The 27,666-nt window shown below is 41.8% G+C and overlaps 2 protein-coding genes across 8 annotated transcripts in view; one reads left to right on the forward strand and one right to left on the reverse strand.

Moving 5' to 3' along the window:
- G3BP2 (G3BP stress granule assembly factor 2) overlaps positions 1-27,666 on the reverse strand; it is an 83,931-nt gene that overhangs the window by 13,969 nt on the left and 42,296 nt on the right. For 2 of the 7 annotated variants that reach the window (XM_064368004.1, XM_064367992.1), the window contains exons 1-4: positions 16,119-16,258; positions 3,344-3,462; positions 1,032-1,113; positions 101-274 (exon numbers count right to left, since the gene is read on the reverse strand). In XM_064368004.1, coding sequence (XP_064224074.1) covers positions 101-274; positions 1,032-1,113; positions 3,344-3,438 — 351 coding nt within the window. In that variant the 5' untranslated portion in view covers positions 3,439-3,462; positions 16,119-16,258. Of the gene's footprint in view, positions 1-100; positions 275-1,031; positions 1,114-3,343; positions 3,463-9,332; positions 9,424-16,118; positions 16,259-16,307; positions 16,522-27,666 lie in introns of those variants that run through there. The other 5 variants (XM_064367999.1, XM_064367981.1, XM_064367970.1 and 2 more) reach the window with 4 other exon arrangements.
- On the forward strand, positions 12,616-13,050 carry LOC105713301 (small ribosomal subunit protein uS19-like). Its single transcript, XM_064364474.1, has one exon. It carries the CDS (start codon positions 12,616-12,618, stop codon positions 13,048-13,050), a length of 435 nt encoding a protein of 144 aa, XP_064220544.1.

The raw sequence follows: 27,666 nt of genomic DNA on the forward strand, positions 1-27,666 counted from the left end.
AATCTAAACTTATTAGAAGAAACCATTGGACACTTCCAACCAACTAGCAACAGCCAAATTCAATCATATAAATAAAAACTAAGTGAAATGAGAAACTTACTTCAGGAGCCAGAACAAAGGTTTGCATAAACTTCCTTTCTGGTTGTCCACTGTTAGATAGCAAACCCATGACCTGGACAACTACTCCATCACTCAAGGTTGCATGAGCATCCACATGACGAATTTTAGTATGACATTCACTGAAGTTCAGAGATAATACTTTGTGGTGTATATCCTTTATTAAGGAAGGAGGGAAAAATATAAACTCTTGTGATACTGCATTACCTACACAATACTATTACCTACTCTCAGCGATTTCCTTACAACTCTACAATATTAACTACTTAATCTTCCTGCCTGAACTGAATCCGTTGACCATGCTATGCATCACTGCCAGACTGATCCTCCTAAACAAGAAATCACAACAGCTCTCTGATATTGCACAGTAATCTGGGCTTTATGTAGCTTTCTTCCACTTTTCTGTAGTAAGTAGTCATTCTCACAAATTATGTTGACTGCTCCTTGAATTTACACATAATTTCACTGTGTATTTGCTGATGCTATTTTTTGTCTACTTATAATTTCTTCTTATTTGGTAAGACCAAATCTTATAGTCTCACATCCTCTACACAAAGTCTTCCTTCCCTGTTAGGCCACAGGAAACATATATTTCTGTGCATTCCTATAGCATAGGGTTTAGCTCAGATTTGTATAAACTTAATATACTGTATCCACTATCTCATGTATAGAATACATCAATGATATAAAACATACCATTTTCTCCTTTGTAGCTATCTCAATATAACACCATGTTTCATACAAAAATGATGTTTAAGAACTCAAAGCATGCTTGACAATTATTGTCAAACATAAATTTCAGTTATAACTAACAATCATACTGAAAAAAAAAATCCATGGACACAAGAAGGCTATTTTTTTAAATCTCCATCTTAACACAAAATTTCTAAACTATACATAAAATTGATACTTACATTTTGGCCATAAACAGCTTCTTGGGGCTTTCCACTAGCATCTACTCCACCATGAACATAGGAAGAGTTCCTGCCATAAAATCTGCAAAATCATAATTAATGATTAACACTGAAATGTCAAGAGAAGCCTAAGAGGCAGTAGAATTCTGGTGTCATAAACTAGGTTCTGGATCTGGCTCTGTCACTAATTAGTTGTATAATCTTGGACAGGTAAGTTGCTTATGGTCTTTAAGTCCAGTTTCCTTGATAATAAAATAGGAAAAGTAATTACTCCCTAGGGTTGTTGTAAGGATTAAATGAGTAATGCAAAGAGAATGCTTAGTTTATCTGGCACAGTAAGTAGAAAATCATTAGATATTCACATCTAATTCTTATCACATCTATTTTTTGTTAAGTGGAAAATAGGATAGTTTTGACTATTTAGTACATTCAAAATACAGATGCTATAGTGATTGACCCTGTTTTTTTTCTTCAGATACAAAGACTCAGCTATCTGGATTTGTTTGGGAATCAGAGTTTAATACTATATTCAGATCTCCAAATGAGTACTAACTCTAAAGGCTTAAAATGTTTAGATTTAAAATAATGGAAATAATTCAGAGACCAAGTCTAAAATCAAAAATTACTCCAGCATCTAATTTCTTTTTAATATTTTTGTACTGTTCCTAAGTATATGTGAATTAGTCTTTCTCTGGCATTATCTAAAGCAATTAGAATTAACATCTTTCTGAATTTAGCTCAAAGGTGTGAAGTTAATTTTTTCACAAAGAAAATGCAACCCCTATAATAGTAAAACATGTAAGAGCCTCCTTTATGCCAAGCAATGTTTTTAGTGTATTATGTATACTGATTCACTTAACTTTCTTAACAATCTCATGAAGTGCTATTATCTAAATGGACAAGCTGAGGTTCAGAAGAGGTTAAATGAACTCCCCGCTAAGGTAATATATACCTACCAAGTGGGGCAGCCAAGATAAAAACGCAGTCAGTCTAACTCGAGAGTCCATGCTTTTAACCACTACTCCTATTTTCAAATTTAAACTATCTTCTCTCATGTACTACTGGCAAACTTTCATACAGAACAATTTGGCTCTGTGTGTGTGTGTGTGTGTGTGTGTGTGTATATCTGTGTATCTACACATGAAAAGCTTCAAGAACACTCACACCTTTGATGCATGAATTTTCAGGAAAGTAAGAAAAAAACTAGCAAGGTGCACAAATAATGCATGTTTCAGGATATTCATTACAGTGTTGCTTATCACAAGTGAAAAATTACAACAACCTGAATTTTCATTAAGAAAGACACTCGTTAAATAAGTTAAGTCTAAAACAGAAGTCTGTTATTGTTTAAACATGATGGTGTAGAGACCTATTGTTTTAAACTTTGTGTTTTTTTTGTCACTAAAGAAAACAAAAACCCCTTTATCATGAAAAGACCAAATTTCAGGTATCAAAAGGCTGTATTAATTCTGTATCTTCCCCCAAACTCCCTCACATATTGGAACCCATTAGTTGGTCAAACCCAAGATTTTTTTTTTTTTTTTGGAGACAGAGTCTCACTCTGTCATCCAGGCTGGAGTGTAGAGGTGTGATCTCTATTCATTGCAGCCTTCACTTCCCAGGTTCAAGCAATTCTCCTGCATCAAGCCTCCTGAGTAGCTGGGACTACAGAAGCCTGCCACCACGCTTGGCTAATTTTTGTACTTTTAGTAGAGATGAGGCTTCACCATGTTGGACAGGCTGGTCTTTAACTCCTAACCTCAAGAGATCCACCTGCCTCGGCCTCCCCAAGTGTTGGGATTACAGGCGTGAGCCACTACATCCAGCCTCATGTAAACCTTATACAGTTCTCCAGCACCTGACTCCCATGATTTTTTTTTTAATGAAATAATAAAGGTTGGGCTTGGTGGCTCATGCCTATAATCCCAGTGCTTTGGGAAGGCAAGCTGCAAGCTGAAAGGATCGCTTGAGGACAAGAGTTTGAGGCCACAGTGAGCTATGATCATACCACTGCACTCCAGACTGAGTGACAGAGCAAGACTCTGACCCTAAAAATAAAATTCTAGAGTACATATAAGAATAAATGTGTGCATATATAGGTATGAATGTGTTATGTACTAGAATATGACATAATGTGTTTTTGTTACTGTGAGTTGCAGTCAAAAACGCTTTTTGCCATCAAATGAATAAAATATTGAATACAGTTTACAAAGATACTGTCGGGTAATGAGGAGACAAGAAATGCAAAATATATGTAGTCATATGCAAGAAAAACGTAAATAAAAATACCAAATTATTTGTTTAAAGTTTACCTGTGTAAATATTCTGGAGCTTTATTCAGCAAAGTATAATATTGCCTCACAAACTCCCGCCCTACAAGCAGCGGACTGGGCTTCTCCATAACCATTTCTTTGCTGCACAATGTCAAATGCTGAGGGAGCAAACACAAGAATAACTATTAAAAAGTCATCTTTGTCATCAACCACCATGAAATAAATTTTCTTTTTAGCCAGTCAAATTTAGCAGTGGGGAGTTGTATACCAATTTTAGTGACACTAATGTTAGTAAGTTCTAATAAGCCACTACCATCAGACTAGCCTGAAATAAATTTTCTTAGCCATACAAATGGGAACAAAATTAATGCCATTATTAAAAAGTAATTTACAACAGCAAAACAATACATTCCTAACTACTATCCATAAGGTAACTGCTAACGTTTGTACCTCCCTTTGTCTCTTTATTTGCCTACCCCTCAGTAGAGGGAACTAGCATCTTGGTTCGTTCTTATCCCCACCAGAATTCAATGCTGCCTCAGACTACATACAAGTCCTTCCATTCACATTGCCTTTTTCCTCTGGGGACCAAAATCTACTACATTCCTGGATTCCAGTGGTTTTATCCTAGGAAGCAAGGCAGAGGGGACAAGTTAAGACTCAGAGATAACACTCATGGCAAAGCACCATGACTTGTGTTTTTGTATTCTCTCTCCTGGGAATTCATTTCACCATTTTCAAAATAGTAACAATGATTAATTTTACTCTCTTTCCACTAATTAAGCATCTAACTACATGAGATACTGTTTATAGTAAATGAAATACTCTGGTGAACAAGATAAGTCTCTAGCCCTCAAGGAGTTTATAGTCTGTCAAGAAATATAAACAAGCAAACTAGAAACTTAACCGAATGGGTTAGGTGCTATGATATTGTGCCTCAAAATTAAAACCACCAAGAACAACTAGCACAAAATAAACACAATTACTTTTGTTTCATGAGACAGGGTCTTACTCTGTAACTAGGCTGGAGTGTAGTGGTGCAATCATGGCTCACTGCAGCCTCAACTGCCAGACTCGGGCTCAAGCGATCCTCCCCTGTCAATCTCCTGAGTAGCTGGGACTACAAGCATGCATCACCACACCTGACTAACTTTTAAATATTTTAAAAATTTTTATTTTGAGCAGAGATGAGGTCTTGCTATGTTGCCCTGACTGATCTCGAACTCCTGGCCTCAAGTGATCCTCCCATTCAGCCTCCCGAAGTGTTGGGATTACAGGTGTGAGCTACTGCACCTGGCCAAACAAAACTTTTTACCATTTACTGTAAGAATATAGTTCCCAGAACTGTCAAAATTATGACATTAGGAACTGGAGGTTAGAAGGAGAAAAAAATGTGAAATATAACCTGTTTTAAAAAGATGAACTATAATCAAGCATCCTTTCCTATTACACTTAAAAGTACTAAAAAAAAGGCTGGGCACGGTTGCTCACACCTGTAGTCCCAGCACTTTGGGAGACCGAGGCAGCGGATCACCTGAGGTTGGGAGTTCGAGACCAGCCTGACATGGAGAAACCTCGTCTCTACTAAAAATACAAAATTAGCTGGGTGTGGTAGTACATGCCTGTAATCCCAGCTACTCGGGAGGCTGAGGCAGGAGAATTGCTTGAACCTGGGAGGCAGAGGTTGTGGTGAGCTGAAACTGGCACTGCACTCCAGTCAGGGCGACAAGAGCGAAACTCCGTCTTGAAAAAAAAAAAAGCAAAACCTTGATTTACAAATATGTTTAAAATTTTCTATAATGCCTCACTTGCCTCCAAAAATAGTTAATTCACAAAGCAGATCCAGATTTCAGGTGTCATTGGTTTTCCACAAAACTTAAAACTCCCAATAAGGGTAACTACCCTAATGCAAAAAGGACTCACACGTGCTACATTTAAAGTAACAAAGCACTAGGCCTGGCTCATGCCTGTAATCCTAGCACTTTGGGAGGCTGAAGTTGACAGATCACTTAAGGTCAGGAGTTACAAACCAGCCTGGACAACAAGGCAAACCCCGGCTAAAATTAGCCAGGCGTGGTGGTGCACGCTTGTAGTCCCAGCTACTTGGGAGGCTGAAGTGGGAGGACTGCTTGAGCCCAGGAGGTCTAGGGTACAGTGAGCTTACATCCGGATACTGCACCCCAGCCTGGGTGACAGAATGAGATCCTATATCAAACACACACACACACACACACACACACACAGCTAAGCAACTTAACATTTTCATTTTAAATAATGATGGTGGGTAAGAACAGTACACTTACCTAGTAACATTTAACAAGATAACTAAAATATGGAACTTATGTATATTTTAACATTGTAAAAATTGATGGTAAAATAATACTAACACATGGGGAAGTACTACATTACTCTCTGAATAAAATAATTATGCACAAAATAGTTTTCTTCAAATTGATAGTGACAAAAATACTATTAGGAATTTCTGGGTTTGAGGATTACTGTTTTCTTCTCTCTGGATTTCCAGATTTTCTACAGGAACACTGTTGTCATTTATTCCAAATTTCCCATCATATTCACAAAGTAGATACTGACCTATCATTTTTGTCACATATTTGTTTCTCAAAACAAAATAAAATGGTACATAATACATGTATCAGTATCACAGGTCAAAATACTCTAAAGATTCATTATAACAAGGTTCAGAAAAAGCTTCAAATTGCCCACTATCTACATGGTCATTGAAGTATCATAACCAAGATATCATCAATTTAGAACAGAGAGACAGGGAAGGGCAGTAAGATTTATCAATACTCAATAAATTAATACTTAGATTATTCGAAGGCAGTAACTTGAAAAATTAACTTCAGTAGTAAATAATAAGGAAACACTAATCTGGTAAAATCTAAAGAAACAGGTATATTTAACAGGTTATAAAGAAAGTCGAGCTTTTTTATTAACGTGCAGAGGAGGCTCCTACAGGAATGGTAAAACAAAATGAAGATTTACTCAGAGAACATTGTTTCAACAAATTGTATCGGTTACTTCTTTAACCATATCTCTGATATGAAGTGACTCAGAATTTAGAGAGCCAAAATATAATTGATAGAAATCAACCAGAAAATGACTATTAGAGATCAACCTCAAACAATGTTGTTTAGGTAGCTGCAGAAAATAAGACTGAACATTGAATTAGTAATATAAAATTCGCATTTATAACTCATTTACAGCCAGTGTACATAAGAAATTTGAGAAAAAGGAAAAAAGCCAAATTATACATTCAGAATAAATGTGATTACATGAATTGTGCCCTTTTTATTCTTCATAGCAAAGCACCTTACAGGTAATCAATTTCTTTATTTGGGACCTTCCATTTCTGTGGGAAGTAAAAGTTCCTCCTCAAAGTTTCCTTTCTTGTTAAAGAATACATCCTAAGTGTGCTAATAACTCTGTTAAGCCTTATCCTATGTAGTTGTTAGACATGCTTAAACAGGTACATAATATACATTCTATGTCTTTGTACTTTAACCAAGATATTTGTGCTGGATGTGCTCACAGGTATGTCCTAACTCTCCATTGCTTTTACCTGTTTAGAACAGTTTTAAGCTGAGAAGTTGCAGTGGCTCACACCTGTAATCCCAGCACTTTGGGAGGCTGAGGTGAGCAGATCACAAAGTCAGGAGTTCAAGCCCAGTCTAGCCAATATGGTGAAACCCTGTCTCTACTAAAAATACAAATGTTAGCTGGGTGTGGTGGTGGGCACCTGTAGTCCCAGCTACTTGGCAGACTGAGGCACGAGAATTGCTTGAACCTGGGAGGTGGAGGTTGCAGTGAGTCAAGATCATGCCATTGCTCTTCAGCCTGGGCAACAGAGCAAGACTCGGTCACAAAAAAAAAAATAATAAAAGTTTTAAGATGTTAGCCAATAGGGTTTTAGTTTAGAGCATGAGGTCTGGCTCCAGCCAATGGAGATCAGATGCATCAGTAAGGACGACCCCAAATGCGTAAGGAATAAATATGTCTGCTTTCCCTTTGTTTGTTGTACTCTTGTGGCAAGATGGCTAGCGAGCGTACCCTTCCTAAAGGAAGTAAAAATTGGTTGCTGAGAGATTCTTTCTCTCAATGCTGATTTTTTCTTTGCAGCATCGAGCATCTGTTTCCAACAATTTCTTTTAAAAAGTTACCAAAACAAAACAAAATTCTGAATATTGGGAGTGAGTAAAAGTTTTTGGTGTTTGTTTTTTCCTTTGAGACGAAGTCTCACTCTGTCACCCAGGCTGAAGTGCAATGGCGTGATCTCGGCTCACTGTAACCTCTGCCTCCCGGGTTCAAGCAAGTCTCCTGCCTCAGTCTCCAGAGTAGCTGGGTCTACAGGCATGCACCACCATGCCCAGCTAATTTTTTGTATTTTTAGTGGAGATGGGGTTTCACCATGCTGGCCAAGCTGGTCTCAGAACTCATGACCTCATGATCCGCCTGCCTCGGCCTCCCAAAGTGCTAGGCCTGAGCCACTGTGCCAGGCCTAGGTAAAAGGTTTTAATCATTCATCTATGGCAATGAAAAATCATGACCTTTCTGGGTCTTGATTTCCTAATTTACAAATTGAGAAGCAATCCCCTGGTCAAGGCTACAAGACTATACAGTTCTATAAAGATAGCCAAGAAGGCCAGGTGCAATGGCTCACACCAGTAATCCTAACATTTTGGGAGGCCAAAATGGGTAAATCGCTTGAGCTCAGGACTTCGAGACCAGCCTGGGCAACATGGTAAAACCGCATCTCTGCTAAAAATACAAAAAATTAGCCAGGCGTGGTGGTGTGCACATGTAGCTCCAGCTACTCAGGAGGCTGAAGTGGGAGGATTGCCTGAGCCCGGAAGTCAAGGCTGCAGTGAGCCAACATGGCATCACCGCACTCAAACCTGGGTAATGGGAGTGAGAACCTGTCTCAAAAAAAAAAAAAAGCCAAGATTAAAGGATATTTATACACAAAAAGAAATCTTCAAAAGGTTGTTAGATTCCAGCACCTTCAAAGATAACCACAATTTTCAATAAGGTGGTTGTTAGCCTCACCTAACAATCTTTTTAGAGAAAGAAAAATATAATGTATCAAACCCCAATTCTTCCACTGGTAACTGAAAATGTGGAGAATCTCACACAGGAACGCACAATGTAAAATTTTCTCTGATACATTAGCTCTATACAGACAGATAAGGCTCTCATGAACAAATCCGTCTTTTACTTGTCAACTGAAAACATTATTGGTGGCTCACGCCTGTAATTCCAGCACTTTGGAAAGCTGAGGCAGGCAGATCACAAGGTCAAGAGATCAAGACCATCCTGGCTACCAAAGTGAAACCCAGTCTCTACTAAAAATAGAAAAAATTAGCCGGACATGGTGGGAAGAGCCTGTAGTCCTGGCTACTCAGGAGGCGGAGGCAGGAGAATTGCTTGAACCTGGGAGGTGGAGGTTGCAGTGAGCTGAGACCGCACCACTGCACTTCAGCCTGGACGGAGCAAGAGACTCTGTGTCAAAAAAGGAAAAAAAAAAAAGATTATCCAGAGCTTCCCTCACTATTTACAGAGCCTGAACTACTTTAGAGGTATTCTCCAACTCTACCTATTGTACCTAAAATTGAAGGGAATCTTCATCATAATCTCTCTCTCTTTTTTTTTTCTTTGAGACACGGTCTTGCCCTGTTGCCCAGGGTGGAGTGCAATGGCGCTACCTTGGCTCACTGCAATCTCCGCCTCCCAGATCAAATGATTCTCCTGCCTCAGCCTCCCGAGTAGCTGGGATTACAGGCGCCCAAGACCATGCCCAGCTAACTGGTTTAGAATCTTTTATTCATTCCTGTTTCCTAAAATGTTTCCTCTGGGCTGAGCAAGGTGGCTCACGCCTGTAATCCCAGCACTTTGGGAGGCCAAGGCAGGTGGACCATGATGTCAAGAGATTGAGACCATCCTGGCCAACACGGTGAAACCGTGTCTCTACTAAAAATACAAAAAAATTAGCTGGTGTGGTGGCACGCACCTGTAGTCCTAGCTACTCGGGAGGCTGAGGCAGGAGAACAGCTTGAAGCCAGGAAGTGAAGGCTGCAGTGAGCTGAGATCACACCTTTGCACTCCAGCAGAACAAGATTCTGCCTAAAAAAAAAAAAGTTTTCTCTGCATTTGCTTAGACTAATTCCTGAAGCACATTGTACGTCAGCTCTAATTGCTCTATGTCATTTGTCCCGGCATGTTCTTAATCTGTTAATACACATTGAGAGGGAAGTGGAGCATTGGCCATTGGTAGACATACATGCAGATTAGACAAGAAAGTCACATTGAGCTTCATTATCCTACAATGTACTTACATTTCCTCAATTTCAAAGTAACTTAAACCAAAGTTATCACTCTCCTTGAACTTTGACTGAAACGTTTTTGAACCATAGTGGTACAAATAAATAAGAAAAGCTTATTATTATTCTTAGTTTTTAGGTAAAAAACATTTAATTTCTTTGGTTTACCATTTAAAGTTCAGTGAATCACTAGTACAATGGGGCTGCCTCCAAAACAATCAATCTCAGGCTATGTTAATGTAGATGTAATATCTAAAACGAACTGAAAATTCTAACTGAATCTAGTGAATGGAAATTATAGGAAGGTAGATTTGGGTTCAATATAATTCCAGGCTGGGTGTGGTGGCTCATGCCTGTAATCCCAGCACTTTGGGAGGCCAAGGTGGGCAGATCACAAGGTCAGGAGTTAGAGACCAGCCTGGCCAACATAGTGAAGTCCCGTCTCTACTAAAAATACAAAACTTAGCCAGGCATGGTGGTGTGCCACTCCAGCCTGGGCAACAGAATGAGACTCCATCTCAAAAAAAAAAAAAAAAAAAACTCATTAATTCGAGTTGTTCAAATGTCAAATATAGCTACTTAACGAGCAGCCAGTCACTACAGGTATTCCAGAGACTAACTGAATGATTTTGCACAAAAAGGAGTACATACATCCAAAAAGGTAAGAGTAGGCCATTCCAACACTGAGATCCTAAAAGTCTGTTAATAAAAAGCAGAACTTTTGAATTCTCCTTCAATACTCATCCCACATCTTCCTATCTGCAGTGATTGAAACCCTATGCATTTATCTGGGCCCATCAAAAATCCTGTCCCGTTGAAAATCTTTCTACTCCCACTGAATTCCTCAACAGAATACAAGTCTTCTCTATTAACTCTTAAAGTAGGCAAGGAGCAGGGGCTAACACCTTTAATCTCAACACTTTGGGAGCCTGAGGCAGATGGATCACCTGAGGTTAGGAGTTCAAGACCAACCTGGCCAACATGGTGAAACCCTGTCTCTATTTAAAAAAAAAAAAAAAAAAAAAAAATCAGCCCGGCGGGTTAGCATGCCTGTAATCTCAGCTACTTGGGAGGTTGAGGCAGGAAAATCACTTGAAATCGGGAGGCGGAGGTTGCAGTTAGCTGAGACTGCACCATTGTGCTCTAGCCTGGGCAGTAAAAGCGTAACTCCATCTAAAAAACAAAAAACAAAAAAACAAAAAAACCCAACTCTTAAGTACTTTTGGCCTTATCATGGCAGTTTATTGATCGTATTCTGCCCTAAGTTATTAATTGTACACCGGTCTTCATCTTTCTTCTCTCTACTACCCTCTCAAATACTCTAACAGCTCTCCCTTGAATGCAATTCTCTGGAAACATCAAAATTCTTCTCAACAATCCAGTGACTTCTCAATCTTCCACCTGTCTGCATTATCAATGTTGACTGCCTTCTCCTAACTCTTCTAGAGTTTTATAAGGCAAACTTTCCTTCTCATCAAAATACAGAAGTTCTCAAGGTTCTGTCTTCTAACCTGTCAATTTCAGCTTCAGGCCTACCTAAATGTGTATCATCTAGCCTATGTCATAAGTTCAAATTTTACATTTGTCACCACATACTAAATACCTAGGCATGACTTACATATGGCCCAATACACGCATGCCCCATACAAAGAAAGCTATTTCCTTATTTCTGTTAAGTGTCACAATCTTCCCAACTTGAAAGCTCAGCTGTAAGCGACTTTCTCCCTTTTAGCTTTGCCATTTCAACTGTGAAATCCTTACAACCCAGAAGTTGGAATTTGTGCCCTCCTTTTCACTCCCACTGTTCAGACCTTTTAGTTATTCTTCAAAAGTCTTTCAAGCCCTTGAATCATGGGTAGTATACACTGTACAGAGTAAAATCCAAACACCTGCATTCACTTTGGCATCTAAGGCCCTACACACAGAAATCCAGTCTGACTTTAAATGTCATAAACAACCTTTCAAATTTATCTCTTACTATACTTTCTCATTCCTATATCAAATTCTATACAAATATTTTAATCACTTGATATTATTCTCTGCAATTTCATTCTCTGGGACTTTGTCTTCATTCATTCCAATCCACAGGCTGGGTAAACAGGTTAGACAACATAAATTCACTTCAACATTTATTTTATGGCTACTACGGTACCAGAAACTACAAAAGGAAAAAAAGGCCAGGCAAGGTGGCTCATGCCTGTAATCCTAGCACTTTGGGAGGCCAAGATAGGTGGGTTGCCTGAGGTCAAGAGTTCGAGACCAGCCTGACCAACACGGCAAAAATGCATCTCTACTAAAAATACAAAAAAATTATCTGGGTGTAGTGGTGGGCGCCTGCAATCCCAGCTACTAGGGAGGCTGAAGCAGGAGAATTGCTTGAACCTAGGGGTAGAGGCTGCAGTGAGTCGAGTTGTAAGTACCTGATACTAGTTTTTATAAAAAGAATAAGACCTCCAGTAATAGGATGCAGTTTTCTTTACCAGACACTGTCACCAAAGGTTATGTGGGTGCTAAGACACAGCTTATCTCCACTATAGGATACTTATCTCCCCTTACCCCTCTGGAGTCCCTCATCCATAGCTGGGCTCAAAATAGTCAGGTTTATTTTAATTGAACCATGGACTATATCCATTTTCAACAGTTAAATGCATATTAATACTGGAACTTTCTGAAATTCCAGATTGTCTTTGTTTAAAGTGACTTGAACAATCTAAGGAACACTATACCTTTTTAAAGCAATGATCTTCAATCTTCTGTGGGACACCATTGAATGAAAGTTTCACAAACAAGATCTAAGAATCACAGCGGTACAAATAAATAACAAAAGTAAGTTACAGATTAAATCTCTTTTTCAGCCTCCAAAGGTTTTGTTTTTGTCCTTCTCAGAAGTTGAGGGAGGATAGTTTTTAAATTCAGAAACTATCAAAAGTGCCCAAGCATTAAGAAATGGAGCTTTTCTGAGGATCTGGCAAGATGGCAGAGGTAAAGCAGAAGAAGCGGACCTTCCGCAAGTTCACCTATCGCAGCGTGAAGCTGGACCAGCTGCTGGACATGTCCTACGAGCAGATGATGCATCCGTACAGTGCACACCAGCTGCCGCAGCCGAACCCGGGCCTGCGGCGGAAGCAGCACTCGCTGCTCAAGCGCCTGCGCAATGACAAGAAGGAGGTGCCGCCCATGGAGAAGCCGGAAGTGGTGAAGACGCACCTGTGGGACAAGATCATCCTGCCCCAGAGGGTGGGAAGCATGGTGGGCGTCTACAACGGCAAGACCTTCAACCAGGTGGAGATCAAGCCGGAGATACTTAGCCACTACCTGGGCGAGTTCTTCATCACCTACAAGCCCGTGAAGCACAGCCGGCCGGGCATCGGGGCCACCCAATCCTCCCGCTTCATCTCCCTCAAATAGTGGCTCTGCTAATAAAGGCACAAAGATCTCCAAAAAATAAAAAATAAATAAACAAATAAATGGAAATGCTGTTCACAAAAATAAAGCATGTCTTTATACTACGTTTTAAAGTTTAACAAGTAACCTACTATTTTTCTTTTGGTCTTTAAAATAGATAGGTTATTGGGGGTCGGGCGTAGTAGCTCATGCCTGTAATCCCAGCACTCTGGGAGGCTGAGGCGGATCACAAGGTCAGAAGATCAAGACTATCCTGGCCAACATAGTGAAACCCTGTCTCTACTAAAATACAAAATAGCCAGGCATGGTGGTGTGCACCTGTAGTCCCAGCTACTTGGGAGCCTGAGGCAGGGGAACCCAGGAGGCGGAGATTGCAGTGAACCAAGATTACATCACTGCACTCCAGCCTGGTGACAGAGGGAGACTCTGTCTCAAAAAAAAAAAAGAAAAGAAAAGAAAAGACAGACAGGGTATTATCTTCATTTACGGAAAAGGAAACCAATGTTTAGATAGCCTAAGGAAAGGTGTTCGGGGTCCCTCAGTTACAGTAAAAAGAAAGAGAATTTGAAATCAGGTCTCCTGACTCCAGTGATGTTTGCACTACACTTTGGTTAGGAACAACCGCTTTGGAAGAGCAGCCAGCTCTTCCAACAATACAAAAAATTAACAAGCAATTGTTAGCTTATGTGAAACTGTTAAGAGTGAAAAGCAAAGGAATATAGCAGGACAGTAACAGAAAATCCAAGAATCATTCTCAATATACCTATGGTTTCAAAATAGGGTGAAATACTTGGAAATTAGAAAGCTGAAACACAGAGGTCAAGAAACTAAATCCACTGCTTCTTAAGGTAGGCCAGGGAGCTGGATCAATTTATTCTATTGGATATTAAACAACTGTCTACCAGTGGAGAGTAACTAGGTCATGTTTGTCCCTTAAATTCTACTGTATCTAAGTTCAGAAGCAACACTTTAGTTTGTGCCTTTCAAAATCAACATTGAAAAGGAGTCATTCACTGTCTCCATATTCACTCAAAATATGTGGAAAGTCTTCTTAAAGCAATTTAGGGGGAAAATATTCAGTTCTAATATGGATAATAAACAGTGATAATTTTGCAGGATAAGGAAGTTGTTAAGAACCTAGACTCAGTGCCAACACTTTCTTCAAACCATGAGTTGCCTGCTGACAAATCAACTGCTCAGCTGCTAACTGAACACTCAGTTAAGTTAGTTACTCTATGAAATTATCAAATGACTTGTTTTCTTCTTTACATTCTAATTCTGATCCCCATCCATCCCACTAGCATTCTGGTTCACTCTTGATGTTTTTTCACCATTACTAATATTTCCACCCTGAATATCAAACAATCTGAACTATGACAGCTCTTCTTAAGCAATTCATTCGAGGTCCTTATTATTTCTACAATTCCTTGACTGCTTTTCAGAATTAGATTATAAAGATCAAATCCTAACATAAAGACCCATATGAGTAATCTTAAAAATTTAAGAAAAATGTAAATATTGCTAAAGAAACAATTATTCAATCCTAAGAGGTTCAAACTCATCATACTGTGTATTTCCTAAAACCAGGAATCTTGGATTATCAAAAGGGCCACTGGATGCTAACAGGACCAAATGTTTACTTAGAAACTTTGTTCACATGCCTAAGGCTGTATTAACTGCCAAATATGGAGCTGGACAAGAAATGCCATCATCTTCCACTCTACCACACCAGGGCTCTTTTTCCTTTGTTTTTGTTTTTTGTTTTTTTGAGACGGAGTTGCCCAGGCTGGAGTGCAATGATGCGATCTCAGCTCACTGCAACCTCCGCTTCCTGGGTTCAAATGATTCTCCTGCCTCAGCCTCCCAAGTAGCTAGGATTACCAGTATGCGCCACCATCCCTGAATAATTTTGTATTTTTTAGTAGAGACGGGGTTTCTCCATGTTGGTCAGGCTGGTCTCGAACTCTCGATCTCAGGCGATCCGCCCGCCTCAGCCTCCCAAAGTGCTGGGATTACAGGCGTGAGCCACCATGCGCGGGCTACCGGGGCTCTCCTAACACAAGTTAATGGTTCCTAGATTCAGGTACCTGCAACGCTAACGTTTGAAAGCCTAAACAAGGTACGGAGCCTTGAACCTAAAATCACAGTATCTTAACCCAAATTAATATCCCACAACAATCATACAAGGAGATAAAGACAACTTTACTATTCCATCTAAGAGTGCACGTGCTTTTTTTTTTTAGAGGAAGGAAAAGGCACTTCCCCCCCCTCAAAATCCGTTAGAACATTCATTAAGTAGGCCTTGGGGAAAAAAAATTGATCTATGCAGGAAATTGTAGACGCAAATCTATATTCGCCCCACAGCGGCACAGGGCCATCTTAAAATCTCCTATTAGAGACGCAGGGAAAATTCTATCAGATTCCACTAACAAAATCAACACAATCTAGGGAAGCTTATGTTCCTTTCTGTCCCCTCACCCCCCAAAAAGCGGGAGAGGAACCCATCCCCCAAAAGCCATTCCCGGATCAATAAGGGATCGTCTGCATAAAAAGGGGACGAAGAAGTCGCACGTTACAGTAACAGTATCCGAACACGTTCGGATTAAACCCGCGGTGGCGGGGAGAGGGGGTTGGTCAAAGACGACGATACTGGGTAAGCGAAGTGGCGACTGCCTTCAAACCCGGATTCTGTTTCCGTGCACAGAAATGGTGCCCGGAGGCCGCTACTTTCGCATCTGCGTCGCTTCTGCCTCCGCCGACACAACCTCTTTTCCCCTCCCCCACGGGCGGGGCGGCGACGGCCTCCCAGCTCCCAAGGAACCAGGAATAAGAGCCGCAAACGATTCGGAAACAGGGACGGTGGGCTACCCACCCTAAAACATCCCCTCCAGAAAGCCTACTCCCACACTTCCTGTATTAAGCTTCCATCAGCGCGCTTTCGGGAGCTGCTGCGTCCCCCCACCCCCCACTTCGCCACCTCATCCCCAACGCCCCACCTGTGCCCTCGGAGCCCTCTGCCCGCAAGACGCTCTAGGGTCACCTCCCTTCCCGAGCGGCCTCCCACCCCTCACCTGGAGAAAAGGCTGGGCTTCTCTCACGCACACACGGCAGCGTAGGGAGCCGGCAAGAACAATGTCTCTGCTGCTACACCTCCGGCTCCCGGGCTCACACACCGGACGGTGGACTTGCGCCGCGGAGCGCGAAAGGAATGTCCCTTTCCGACCACCACACCGACCTCCCCTCCCGGCCCCCGTACACACCTCCAGCCAACAGCGGCGGCGGGTACGTCGCGCGGAGGTCAGCAGGGGAGTCGCTGAGAACCGGGATGCAGTGGATTCTTCTTGCTCGCCGCCCCCTTCCTCCGACTACTCGGAAGCCTCGGAACCCGGAGAGCTGCGAGTTCTGTTTTCCTCTCAACCACCTCTTCCCGGGCGCCAGACGCTGCAGCGAGCGACAAGGACCACGGACGTCCCGCCCCCTTTGCCACCGCCCCCTCTTATTGTTTTACCCCTGCCGAAAGGGCCAGGGAACCCCCGAGCACAGCGTCAGCCAATCACGCATCTCCTCCCGAGCAGGACCCAACCTTCCCGTGTGCCACTGCGGAGCACGCGCAGTATGCCGCCGCGCTCGCACACGCTCGCGCCCGGAAAGCCGGGGAACCGGAACCGGCCTAAAGCCAAGACAAGAGTCCGCTGATTTGACGTCACAAGGAGGCTGCCTTTCTCCTGCCCCGAGGCTCCAGCCTTGCCGCCCTTCCTGATGGCGCAAGCAAGAGCTGGTTCGCAGGAACGCTGTGTCTTTTGTAGACTGGTCCCTTTTATTAATGGCAAAGAGGGAATTTAGTTCTCTCTCTGAACTAGGTGTCTGCAGGTTGCTGTAGTAGACGAGCTTAAAATGCAGCCAGTGATTTCAGCTGTTTGCACACCAAACTCAGCTACACTTTATTTAACCCATCCTAGGAAATGTAGGTTTTAAGCCCCACTAAGAGGCCATGCGGTAAAGGAAGAATATAAGGTGGGCTCTACAGAGGAGAAAAGACTATTTCTTTGTATGCTTGTTACGAATTTAGGCATTGCTAAATATCAATACATACTAAAGCTAAAAGACCTGAAATATTAGGATTGCAGTCCTATTCTAGCTCTAAGCTCGACTTGACCCCCAGGTGAGACACTGGTGACCTTGATTCTTGGAAAAAGCCAAGCCAAATCCTGTAGTCAAGGAAGCCACTGCATCTTAGGTCTGGCAGTGTTTTCAGAGAACACTGAGATAGCACAGGAATTTTGGAATGAAGTGCTGAGAAAATGTTCAAAGAAATGGAAAGAATACATTAATGAATGCTTACAAACGAACCACGATGGACGCAGCTGTATACATTGCATCAGTTTTCTTTACAGTCCTAAAAGATCAATTTTAAGATATTTGGCACATGAAGACAGTATGTCAAATACCTTAAATATTGGCAGAGGTAATGTCAATATTAGGGCCTCCAGTCTACATTATCTTTACCTTTAGACTGCTTAAAGATTTTGTTACATGCAAAATATGTGGGCAGACCATCACTTTAATGACATAACCCTGATGTTTTTCCTTAAAGCATCAAAATACATTACATGCCAGCTGTCCTTTAAATTTAATATACTGGACATATATACCAGGCTTTTTTTTTTTTTTTTGAGACCGAGTCTTGCTATCTATCGCCAGGCTGGAGTGCAGTGGCAAGATCTCGGCTCACTGCAACCTCCGACTCCCTGGTTCAAGGTATTCTCTTGCCTCAGCCTCTTGAGTAGCTAGGATTACAGGGATGCACCACCATACCCAACTAATTTTTGTATTTTTAATAGAGACGGGGTTTCACCCTGTTGGCCAAGATGGTCTTGATATCTTGACTTCGTGATCTGCCCACCTCGGCCTCCCAAAGTGGTGGGATTACAGGCGTGAGCCACGGCGCCCGGCGGCATTCTTGTAATTATAAAGTCTTTTAAGCCTCAAGGTAACCCTATGAAGTAGTTGCTTTTTCTTCTTTCTTCCTCCTCTTACTCCTCCTCCTACTTCCTTCTTCTTCTTTCTTTTTTTTTTGAGAAGGAGTCTCTATCCTCTCGCCCAGGCTGGAGTGCAATGATGCAATGACACAGTTTTGGCTCACTGCAACCTCCTGGGTTCAAGCGATTCTTCTGCCTCAGCCTCCCAAGTAGTTGGGACTACAGGCGCGTGCCACCACACCCAGCTGATTATTGTGTTTTTAGTAGGGACAGGGGGTTCACTATGTTGGCCAGGCTGGTCTTGAACTCCTGACCTTGTGATCCACTTGCTTCTGCCTCCTCAAGTGCTGGGATTACAGAACTGAGCCACCACACCCTGCCAGTAGCTGCTATTTTTATGTCCATTTTTCAGACGAGGAAACAGGCTTGGAGAGGTCAAGTAATTAACTTACCCAGGACTACACAGCTACTATTTACTGGAGCTGGGATTCAAACACAGGCAATCTGCCACCACAGTCCATACCCTTAGGCAAACTATAGAATACTCCCATTGTACTAATTGCACAATTTACTTATATGCCCTACTGCTGACTAACCTTCAAGTGTTTCCAGTTTGGAGCTCTTACTTGCAATGCTATTATAATTATTCACCATGTATCCTTCTGCACAGGTGCAAAACTGTCTCTAGAGCAGTGGTTCTCAGACCTTAACGTGCACCAAAATCTCCTGTAGGGCTTGTTAAAACAGATTGTTGGGCCACTCTAAGTTTCTAATTCAACAGAAGCCTGAGAATTTGCACTTCTAACACATTCTCAGCTGATGGTGCTACTGCTGCTCTAGGAGCCACACTTTAAAAACCACTGGACGACTGGGTGTGATGGCTCACACCTGTAACCCCAGCGCTTTGTGAGGCCAAGGTGGGCAGATCACGAGGTTAAGAGATCAAGACCATCCTGGCCAACATGGTGAAATCCCACCTCTGCTAAAAATACAAAAGAATTAGCTGTGTGTGGTGGCACATGCCTGTAGTTTCAGCTACTCAGGAGGCTGAGGCAGGAAAATTGCTTGAACCTGGGAGGCGGAGGTTGCAGTGAGTCGAGATCGCACCACTGCACTCCAGCCTGGAGACAGAGCAAGACTCTATCTCAAAAAAAAAAAAAAAAAAAAAAACCCACTGATATAGGGCAGAGGTGGGCAAATGGTTTGATAAGTGAAGGATTAGATAGTAAATATTTTTGGTTTTGAAGGCCACGTATGGTTTCACTTGCATATTCCTCTATCTCTCTCATCCTTTAAAAATTTAACAAACATTTTTAGTTTAGCTCTAGGGCTACTACACAGAAACAGGCCTCAGGCAACCCTGCTCTTGAGTAGAAACCAATAAGTGAAGTTAATGGGAAAAAAGATCCATTGATCTTCAATGTTAGTAAATAACCCTAACCTATTCTAACTGGCAATTTTTACCTCATAAACATCTCTCTATACATACAGCCTCTGCCCAAGTTCAGGGAGCTTTTATCTTACCAGGAAGACTGCAGTGGTTTCCTAATCTCCCTGCCTCTCAAACATAGCCTCCATGAAGCATTGCCCACCTCCTATAGACTAGGCAGAGAGACCAGTGTGAAATGTATTCATTCGACGGTTCAGGCCAAAAACCTTTATGTCACCATTGACTCCTCTCTTTTTCTCACACCAATTTTTTGACAGCCAATTGTCAATAATTTTTTTTTTTTTGAGACAGAGTCTCACTCTGTCGCCCAGGCTGGAGTGCAATGGCACAATCTGGGCTCACTGCAACCTCCACCTCCCGGATTCAAGCCATTTTCCTGCCTCAGCCTCCCAAATAGCAAGGACTACAGGCGCACGCCACCACTCCCATCTAATTTTTCTATTTTTAGTAGATATGAGGTTTCACCATGTTGGGCAGGCTGGTCTCAAACTCATGACCTCAAGTGATCCACCACCTCAGCCTCCCAAAGTGCTGGGATTACAGGTGTGAGCCACTATGCCTGGCTGAATTGTCAATAAATTTCTGCTCCCTCTACAACATTTATTCTGGATTAAATACTTGGCATCACTGTTACTGCTACTATAATAGTCCAGGCCATCATTGCCTATTGCAATAGATTTGTATTTGGCCCCAATGCTTCCACTGTTATTCCACTACAGGTTGTTCTCACAGCAGCCTGATCTTTCACAGTCCAAAACCTTTCAAAGGCAACACAAAATCTCAGGTCCTTACCATGGCCTACAGGGCCTACCTGCTCCAGTTCTTACCTATTACTTCCACTTCTTTTCTTACCACTGGTTTTCTCACACCACCCCAGCTCTTCCTTTGACATCTAATGACATTCCCACCCGAAAGCCTTTACTGTGAACCTTTATCAAAACACTGAAAAATCAAAGTAAATGAATCAGACCCAATCACCATTAGCAGGTGAATTTTTTTTTTTTTTTTAAGACAGAGTTTCACTCTTATCCCCCAGGCTGGAGTGCAATGGCACAATCTCGGCTCACTGCAAACTCCGCCTTCTGGTTTCAAGTGATTTTCCTGCCTCGACCTCTGGAGTAGCTAGGATTACAGGCACACGCCACCACGCCCGGCTAATTTTTGTTATTTTTAGTAGAGATGGGGTTTCACCATGTTGGCCAGGCTGGTCTCAAACTCCTGACCTCATGATCTTCCTGCCTTGGCCTCCCAAAGTGCTGGGATTACAGGCATGAGCCACACTCCCAGCCAGCAGGTGAATCTTTAAGAGTAAAATTACTAGAATTATATTATCAGCAGGTGAGTTGTTACACACTCAGTAGATTCTGACTTCCATGGCCACCATCCTGCTGGGTGGGACCTTTAGGTGGCAACTAGGTCATGAGGGCCTCAATTTCATGAATGGAATTCGTGCCCTTATAAAGGGGATTGAGGGAGTTCATTAGACTCTTTTGTGCTTTTGCCCCTTTCACCATGTAAGAACACAGCAAGAGAGCACCATCTTTGAAGCAGAGCAAGCCCTCACTAGGGTTGGCACTTTCATCTTTCTCAGCCTTTAGAACTGTGAGGAATAAGTTTCTGTTGTTTATACATTTCCCAGTCTAAGGGTGATTTTTTTTGTTTTTGTTGTTTGAGACTGGGTCTTGCTTTGTCTGTCACCACGGCTGGAGTGCAATGGTGCCATCATGGCTCATTGCAGCCTCAACTTCCTGGGTTCAAGTCTCCCACCTCAGCCCCCTGAGTAGCTGGGACCACAGGTGTGTACTACCATGCCTAGCTAGTGTGTGTGTGTGTGTGTGTGTGTGTGTGTGTATAAACAGGGTCTTGTTATATTGCCCATTCTGGTCTTGATTGCCTGGCCTCAGGCCATCCTCTTGCCTCAGCCTCCCAAAGTGTTGAGATTACGGGCATGAGCCACCACATCTGACCTAAAGGTGTTTTGTTACAACAGCCCAAACAGACTAAAACAAATGATAATGCTGTCAACAGTGTAGTATTTAAAGAGTCTGGCTGGGCATAATGGGGTGTGCCTGTCATGCCACTACTTGGGAGGCTGAAGAAGGAAGATCACTTGAGCCCAGGAGTTTGAGTTCAGCCTGGGCAACATAGCAAGACCCCATCTCCAAAAATAAAAATAAAAATTAATCTGGGCTCCAGACCACACTGCCCGGATTTGAATCCCAGCTTTATCTCATCACTTACTAGGTATATCACCATAGGCAGGATGCTTAACATTTATGTGCCTCAGTGTTTTTCATCTGTAAAATGGGGACAATAATATCGACCTTATTAGGGTACTGTAAGTTTTAGACAATACATGCAACACATTTTAGCAGTGCCTGGAACATGGTAAGTGCTCAATAAACATCAGCACTTATTGATTCTTGAAAAAGTACATGCACCAATTGCTTTCAACTGATTCCTTTTTCACAGACTGCCCACTGCTTTGTTCTGAAGTAACAACTTACATTTGTATAGCATTTTACAGTTTTCAAAACACTTTCAAACACATTATCTTATTTCAATTTCACAAGCAATTCACAAAGTAGGCAAGCTGCACAAGGCTAAAAATGGCCAATTCAGAAAGAGAGCCCAGAGTCCCTCTGACTCATGCCACTGTACTATGTCCTACTGCTAAATGATGAACTTTTATAGTCTTTGAGCAAGACTTACTGATTGAAAACATGTTACTTGAGAATCCCAGGGCTCTCTCTTAGTGCAATTGGCTCCTTTACAAAGCTTTTTAATGCACAGAAAAACCTACTCCCATGAGTAGGATGAATCCATTCATTTTAGAGCAAGAGAGGAGAAAGCCTATTATGGCCTAAAGAAAGAATCAAATGTTAATTTCTCCCTGCAATCTTTCCAGCCATTATCTCTTTGTGAGGCTGGGACAGGTTAGGGTACAAAGGAGTGTTTTTTCCTCTCCAATCATTTTGAGTGTGTGGAATACATCTCATATCCAGAAAAGTGCATGAAATGGCCTGCCAATTTGTGTCATTAAGTGTCACAATATGAATGACTACTATAGGTGGTAGATTTTAGCTATGTAACTTGTTTTGATCATATCTATGAAAGTCTTTAAGTAGAGGAGATTATACATGCTACTGGAGCTTGAGAGAATAAAGGTTGCAAATTATAAGCAAGTCACTTCAGAATTTAGAGGCAACAATGTCATAAAAAAAATACAAAGAATCAGATTATCAATTATGAAAATAACCCACCCTAGCGGGGTGTGGTGGCTCCCACCAGTAATCCCAGCACTTTGGGAGGCTGAGGCAGGCAGATCACCTGAGGTCGGGAGTTCAAGACCAGCCTGACCAACATGGAGAAACACCCTCTCTACTAAAAATACAATTAGCTGGGTGTGGTGGCGCATGCCTGTAATCCCAGCTACTCTGGAGACTGAGGCAGGAGAATTGCTTAAACCTGGGTGGGGGAGGTTGCAGTGAGCTGAGATCACACCATTGCACTCCAGCCTGGGCAACAAGAGCGAAACTCTGTCTCGAAAAGAAAAGAGAAAAGAACCTACCCTGAATTTGTGAATTCTAACGGATTCCATTTAACACTCATGAAGCCATAATGCCAGCTAAAAGCACAGGCTAAGTGAGCTGCTTTTAAGAGATACAATAATCCTGGAAAGTGGAACAACTAAAGATAATGTAAATGAATACGGAATATTTGTCCTGAGTCACCTGGAATCCAGAAAATGACTTTGAAAAGAGGAAATGTTGCACCAGTGTTTACCTCACACTGTCCAAGATAGACTATATTTGTCAGGCAGGAATATCTGAGCCCTCAGTGGGCTGCAGGGTGTGTTTAATTCTTCAAGCCTTACACTCTGGACATGAGATGCCACAAGGTTATCCAGTTCTCTCCTCTTTGATTTAATGCTCACCAAGCACTGTGACACAGAGAAGGGGGCCTGATCAGCAGATATTCTATGTCTTTGGAAGGCATATATCTCCCTTTGTGAAATGAATTCCTGTGGTTTGTTCATCAGTCTCTTGTAGATTAAGTTAATATAAGAGTGTGTCAGAGACAGATTTCCTTCTAAGGGGGGTTAGAAAGTTGTACTGAAACAAGTCAGGGCTAAGGAGCAAATCGTCCATTAAATTTAGAATCATGAAACACATGGGATCAAATCGCATTTTCTTCACTAACTAATTATGTGACACTGGTCAAGTTAGTTCATTCCTCTGACCTTGACATTCCTCAGTGGATAAACATCCCATTTAGGATTGTTCTGAAGATTTTTTATAGCATTTAGCATAGTTTCTGGCAAAGTATATATATGTGCATGATTCCTGTTATAAAACCAAGGCAAACCGTCAGCATCAGGGGACCCCAACACAGTGCCACACAACTTCATAGACAGCTAGCCACGCTTCCCCTCGATCCTTCCATTCCCCACTCTCTTCTTCGGACAAATACTCGGTTGTTTGGCAGTGTGAAGAAACTGTGGCCTAAGTCTTTCTCTTAAATATAGTCAAATTCAGCAGGGTGCAGTGGCTCACTCCTGTAATCCCAGCACTTTGGGAGGCTGAGGAGGGTGGATCACCTGAGGTCAGGAGTTCAAGACCAGCCTGGCGAACATGGAGAAACCCCGTTTCTTCTAAAAATACAAAAATTAGCTGGGTGTGGTGGCATGCGCCTGTAGTCCCAGCTACTTGGGAGACTGAGGCGGGAGAATTGCTTGCATCCAAGAGGCAGAGGTTGCAGTAAGCCAAGATTATGCCTCTGCACTCCAGCCCTACCCATCTTAAAAAAAAAAATGGAAAAAAATATAGTCAAATTCAGGAGGAGGAGGAAAAGGATATACAGTAGTCCCCCCCTTATCTGCAGGGGATACATTCCAAGACCTTCAGTGGATGCCTGAAATACCAGATAATAACAAACCCTATATATACTATATTTTTTCCTAGACATACATACCTACAATAAAGTTTAATTTATAAATTAGACACAGTAAAAGATTAATAATAACTAATGAAAATAGAAAAATTATAACAGACCAGGCATGGTGGCTCATGCCTGTAATCCCAGCACTTTGGGAGGCTAGGCGGGTGGATCACCTGAGGTCAGGAATTTGAGACCAGCCTGACCAACAAAGTGAAACCCCATTTCTACTAAAAATGCAAAAATTAGCAGGACATGCTGGTGGGTGCCTGTAGTCCCAGCTACTCAGGAGTCTAAGGCAGGAGAATGGCTTGAACCCGGGAGGTGGAGGGTGCAGTGAGCCCAGATCGTGCCACTGCACTCCAGTCTGGGCAACAGAGTGAGACTCCGTCTCAAAAAAAAAAAAAAAAAGAAAGAAAAATTTTAACAATATGCCAGTATCACCACTCTTGTACTTTGGGGCCATTATTAAGTAAAATAATGGTTACTTGAACACAAACACTGTGAAACTAGGATAGTTGATCTACTAAGAAGGGTATGACGTAACTAACCAAAGAGTAGAGCAGACAGCATGGATACAATGGACAAGGAATGATTCACATCTTGGATGGGATGATGCAGGAAGGTGCAATGTTTCATCACACTAATCAGAATGGTGCGCACTTTAAAACTTATGAACTGTTTATTTCTGGAGTTTTCCAGGTAATATTTTTTTATAGCAGTTGACCATGGGTAACTCAAAGGGGGAGGAATAGTGTAGTACCTTTGAAAGCAAAAGTGTTTTATTAATCTCTTTCAGCTCCCAGGTTATAAAACTACTCAGGATAGTAAAAAATTAACTATATAGAAAATACAGGGCTTTCATCAGCACACATACATTATTTAGGCGTGTACAATATTTGGTATTGTTGTCTCTTTAAATTATTTTTAATGCTGTTTGAATGTTGAAACGATGTGTTTTGCATACCTTAGAAGTTTTGATAGTTGTGAAACTTCTCATTGGAGAATGATCTCCATGATGAAATCATGCAGCTGACAGACACAGTGAAAGCACTGTGACTTTCTTCTACCTTGGCCAGTTTAGAGCAGAACACAGTCAATCCCTCATGCAGGGTCCAAAGCAGCCCTCATTTTCCACCCACACATTTCTAGGTGTAACCACTTTCTTGTAGAGTCTAGACTAGCAAAACTAGGGGAGCTGACTCCATGGCAGCAAAAGCTTCTCTCAGCTTTACCTCAGCAGGAAGCATACAAGAGGTTATACTAGGACAGGAATGGTCCTCAGAATAAAGATGTAGGCTGAGCACAGTGGCTCATGCCTGTAAATCCAGCACTTTGAGAGGCCAAAGTGGGTGGATCACCTGAGGTCAGTAGTTCGAGACCAGCCTGGCCAACACAGTGAAACCCCTTCTCTACTAAAAATACAAAAATTAGCTGGGGGTGGTGACGCACGTCTGTAATCCTAGCTATTTGAGAGGCTGAGGCAGGAGAATTGCTTGAACCCCGGAGGTGGAAGTTGCAGTGAGCCCAGATTGCACCACTGCACTCTAGCCTGGGCAATAGAGCAAGACTCTGTCTCAAAAAAAGAAAAAAAAAAACCCCAAAAACATAGATCATGGTGGTATTTGGTTCTTAATCCCAGCTCCGTATTTAAAACCTATATGATGCTAGGCAAGTTACTAAGTTCCCTGAGTTTCTTTCCTCATTGATAAAAAGGCACTATTGCAGTTAGAACTGTTACATATACAGTTTTCAGCACAGGGCCTGACACACAAAGCATCATATGAATATAAACTATCATGATTATTTTTAGATTGTATGGTCATAACCCAGACATCACTCTTCATTGGGTAACAGGTACATAGCTTCCAGACATGGTTCTCCTTTGGAGTAATTTAGAAACCAAATCTATAAAGTGACAGTAAATGTCATAAACAAGGACCTGCCCTTTGAAAATTAGAATAAAAATGTCTAGTGTAACAGAACAATAAGGAGTTAAGGAAGAAAGGAAGGGTACACACACACACACACACACACACACACACACACACACACAGAGCAAAAGCAGGGAATAATTTTTTTTTCTTTTAGAGACGGGGTTTCACCATGTTAGCCAGGATGGTCTCAATCTCCTGACCTCGTGATCCACCTGCCTCGGCCTCCCAAAGTGCTGGGATTACAGGTGTGAGCCACCGCACCCGGCCCGAGACAATTTTTTAAAATGGATATTCCAGTCCATATTTGCTCAGTACTAACAGTGTGCTTAAGGACCCTGAAAGTTAGAATCTTCATTTAAATTGTTTCTTTAATGGACAAAATAATGATAGTGTTCATTTCCCAAAGCTGCACATGTTTTCCATTAAGGATTATTTAACTAAACTTAAAATCTGGAAAACGGCAGTAAATGAAAAACAAAAAGATGGTCATATAATTAATCACATTAATCATTTGCTTTCAAAAAGTACATATGCTAATGAAAGAGAAACATGCAAAAAAGAATTTTAATATCACTGTAACACAATAAGGTTTCAGACAGAGATTTATACAGGGTACAGTGAGAACAGAGGAAATGGGGAAATTATGTCAAACTATACGCTCCAAATTCCTAGAGGAGATGACACCTGAGCTGAGCCTTGAAGGTAGTGGGTGGTGTAAGAATGAGCCAGCAAAGCAAGTGCAGTGGTTGACAATAGCTGTCCTGGCAGAAGGAACAGCAAGAGCAAAGTGTGGGTGGTCGGGGGGCAGTAGTGACATGCGCTGGCAACCACAAGCAGTTCAGTATTACCACAAGATCAAGTCCAAAGCTGGGCATGGCTTACAATCATGTGGTATCTCACAAAGAGGGGAAATGGCATTTAAAGAAATTTTTTCTTCAAGCTTTCCCACTGTACATAATAAACCCTATGAAAAAAATAAAATACATTCTAGCAAAAATACTTGTGCAAATAAGCACTTTCATCATAGAATACCTATTTCTGTGGTGAACAAAGACATTAAGTTTTTGAAATCTGGGCTTAACTTCCATAAATAAAGTCTGCATTTCCTCCATACTTTTCTCTGTAAACTGAGATTTAAAGCATTTAAAAGCAGTACTTTTGGCTGGGCATGTTAGCTCATGCCTGTAATCCCAGCCCTTGAGGAGGCTGAGGCAAGAGGATTGCTTGAGACCAGGAGTTCCATGCCAGGCTACCCAACACAGCAAGACCCCCACCTCTAAATACATGGATACATACATACCTACAAACATAAAAG

Source organism: Aotus nancymaae, unplaced genomic scaffold, assembly GCF_030222135.1.
Source record: "Aotus nancymaae isolate 86718 unplaced genomic scaffold, 86718_ANA_hifiasm-v0.15.2.pri h1tg000006l, whole genome shotgun sequence".
Classification (NCBI taxonomy): domain Eukaryota; kingdom Metazoa; phylum Chordata; class Mammalia; order Primates; family Aotidae; genus Aotus; species Aotus nancymaae.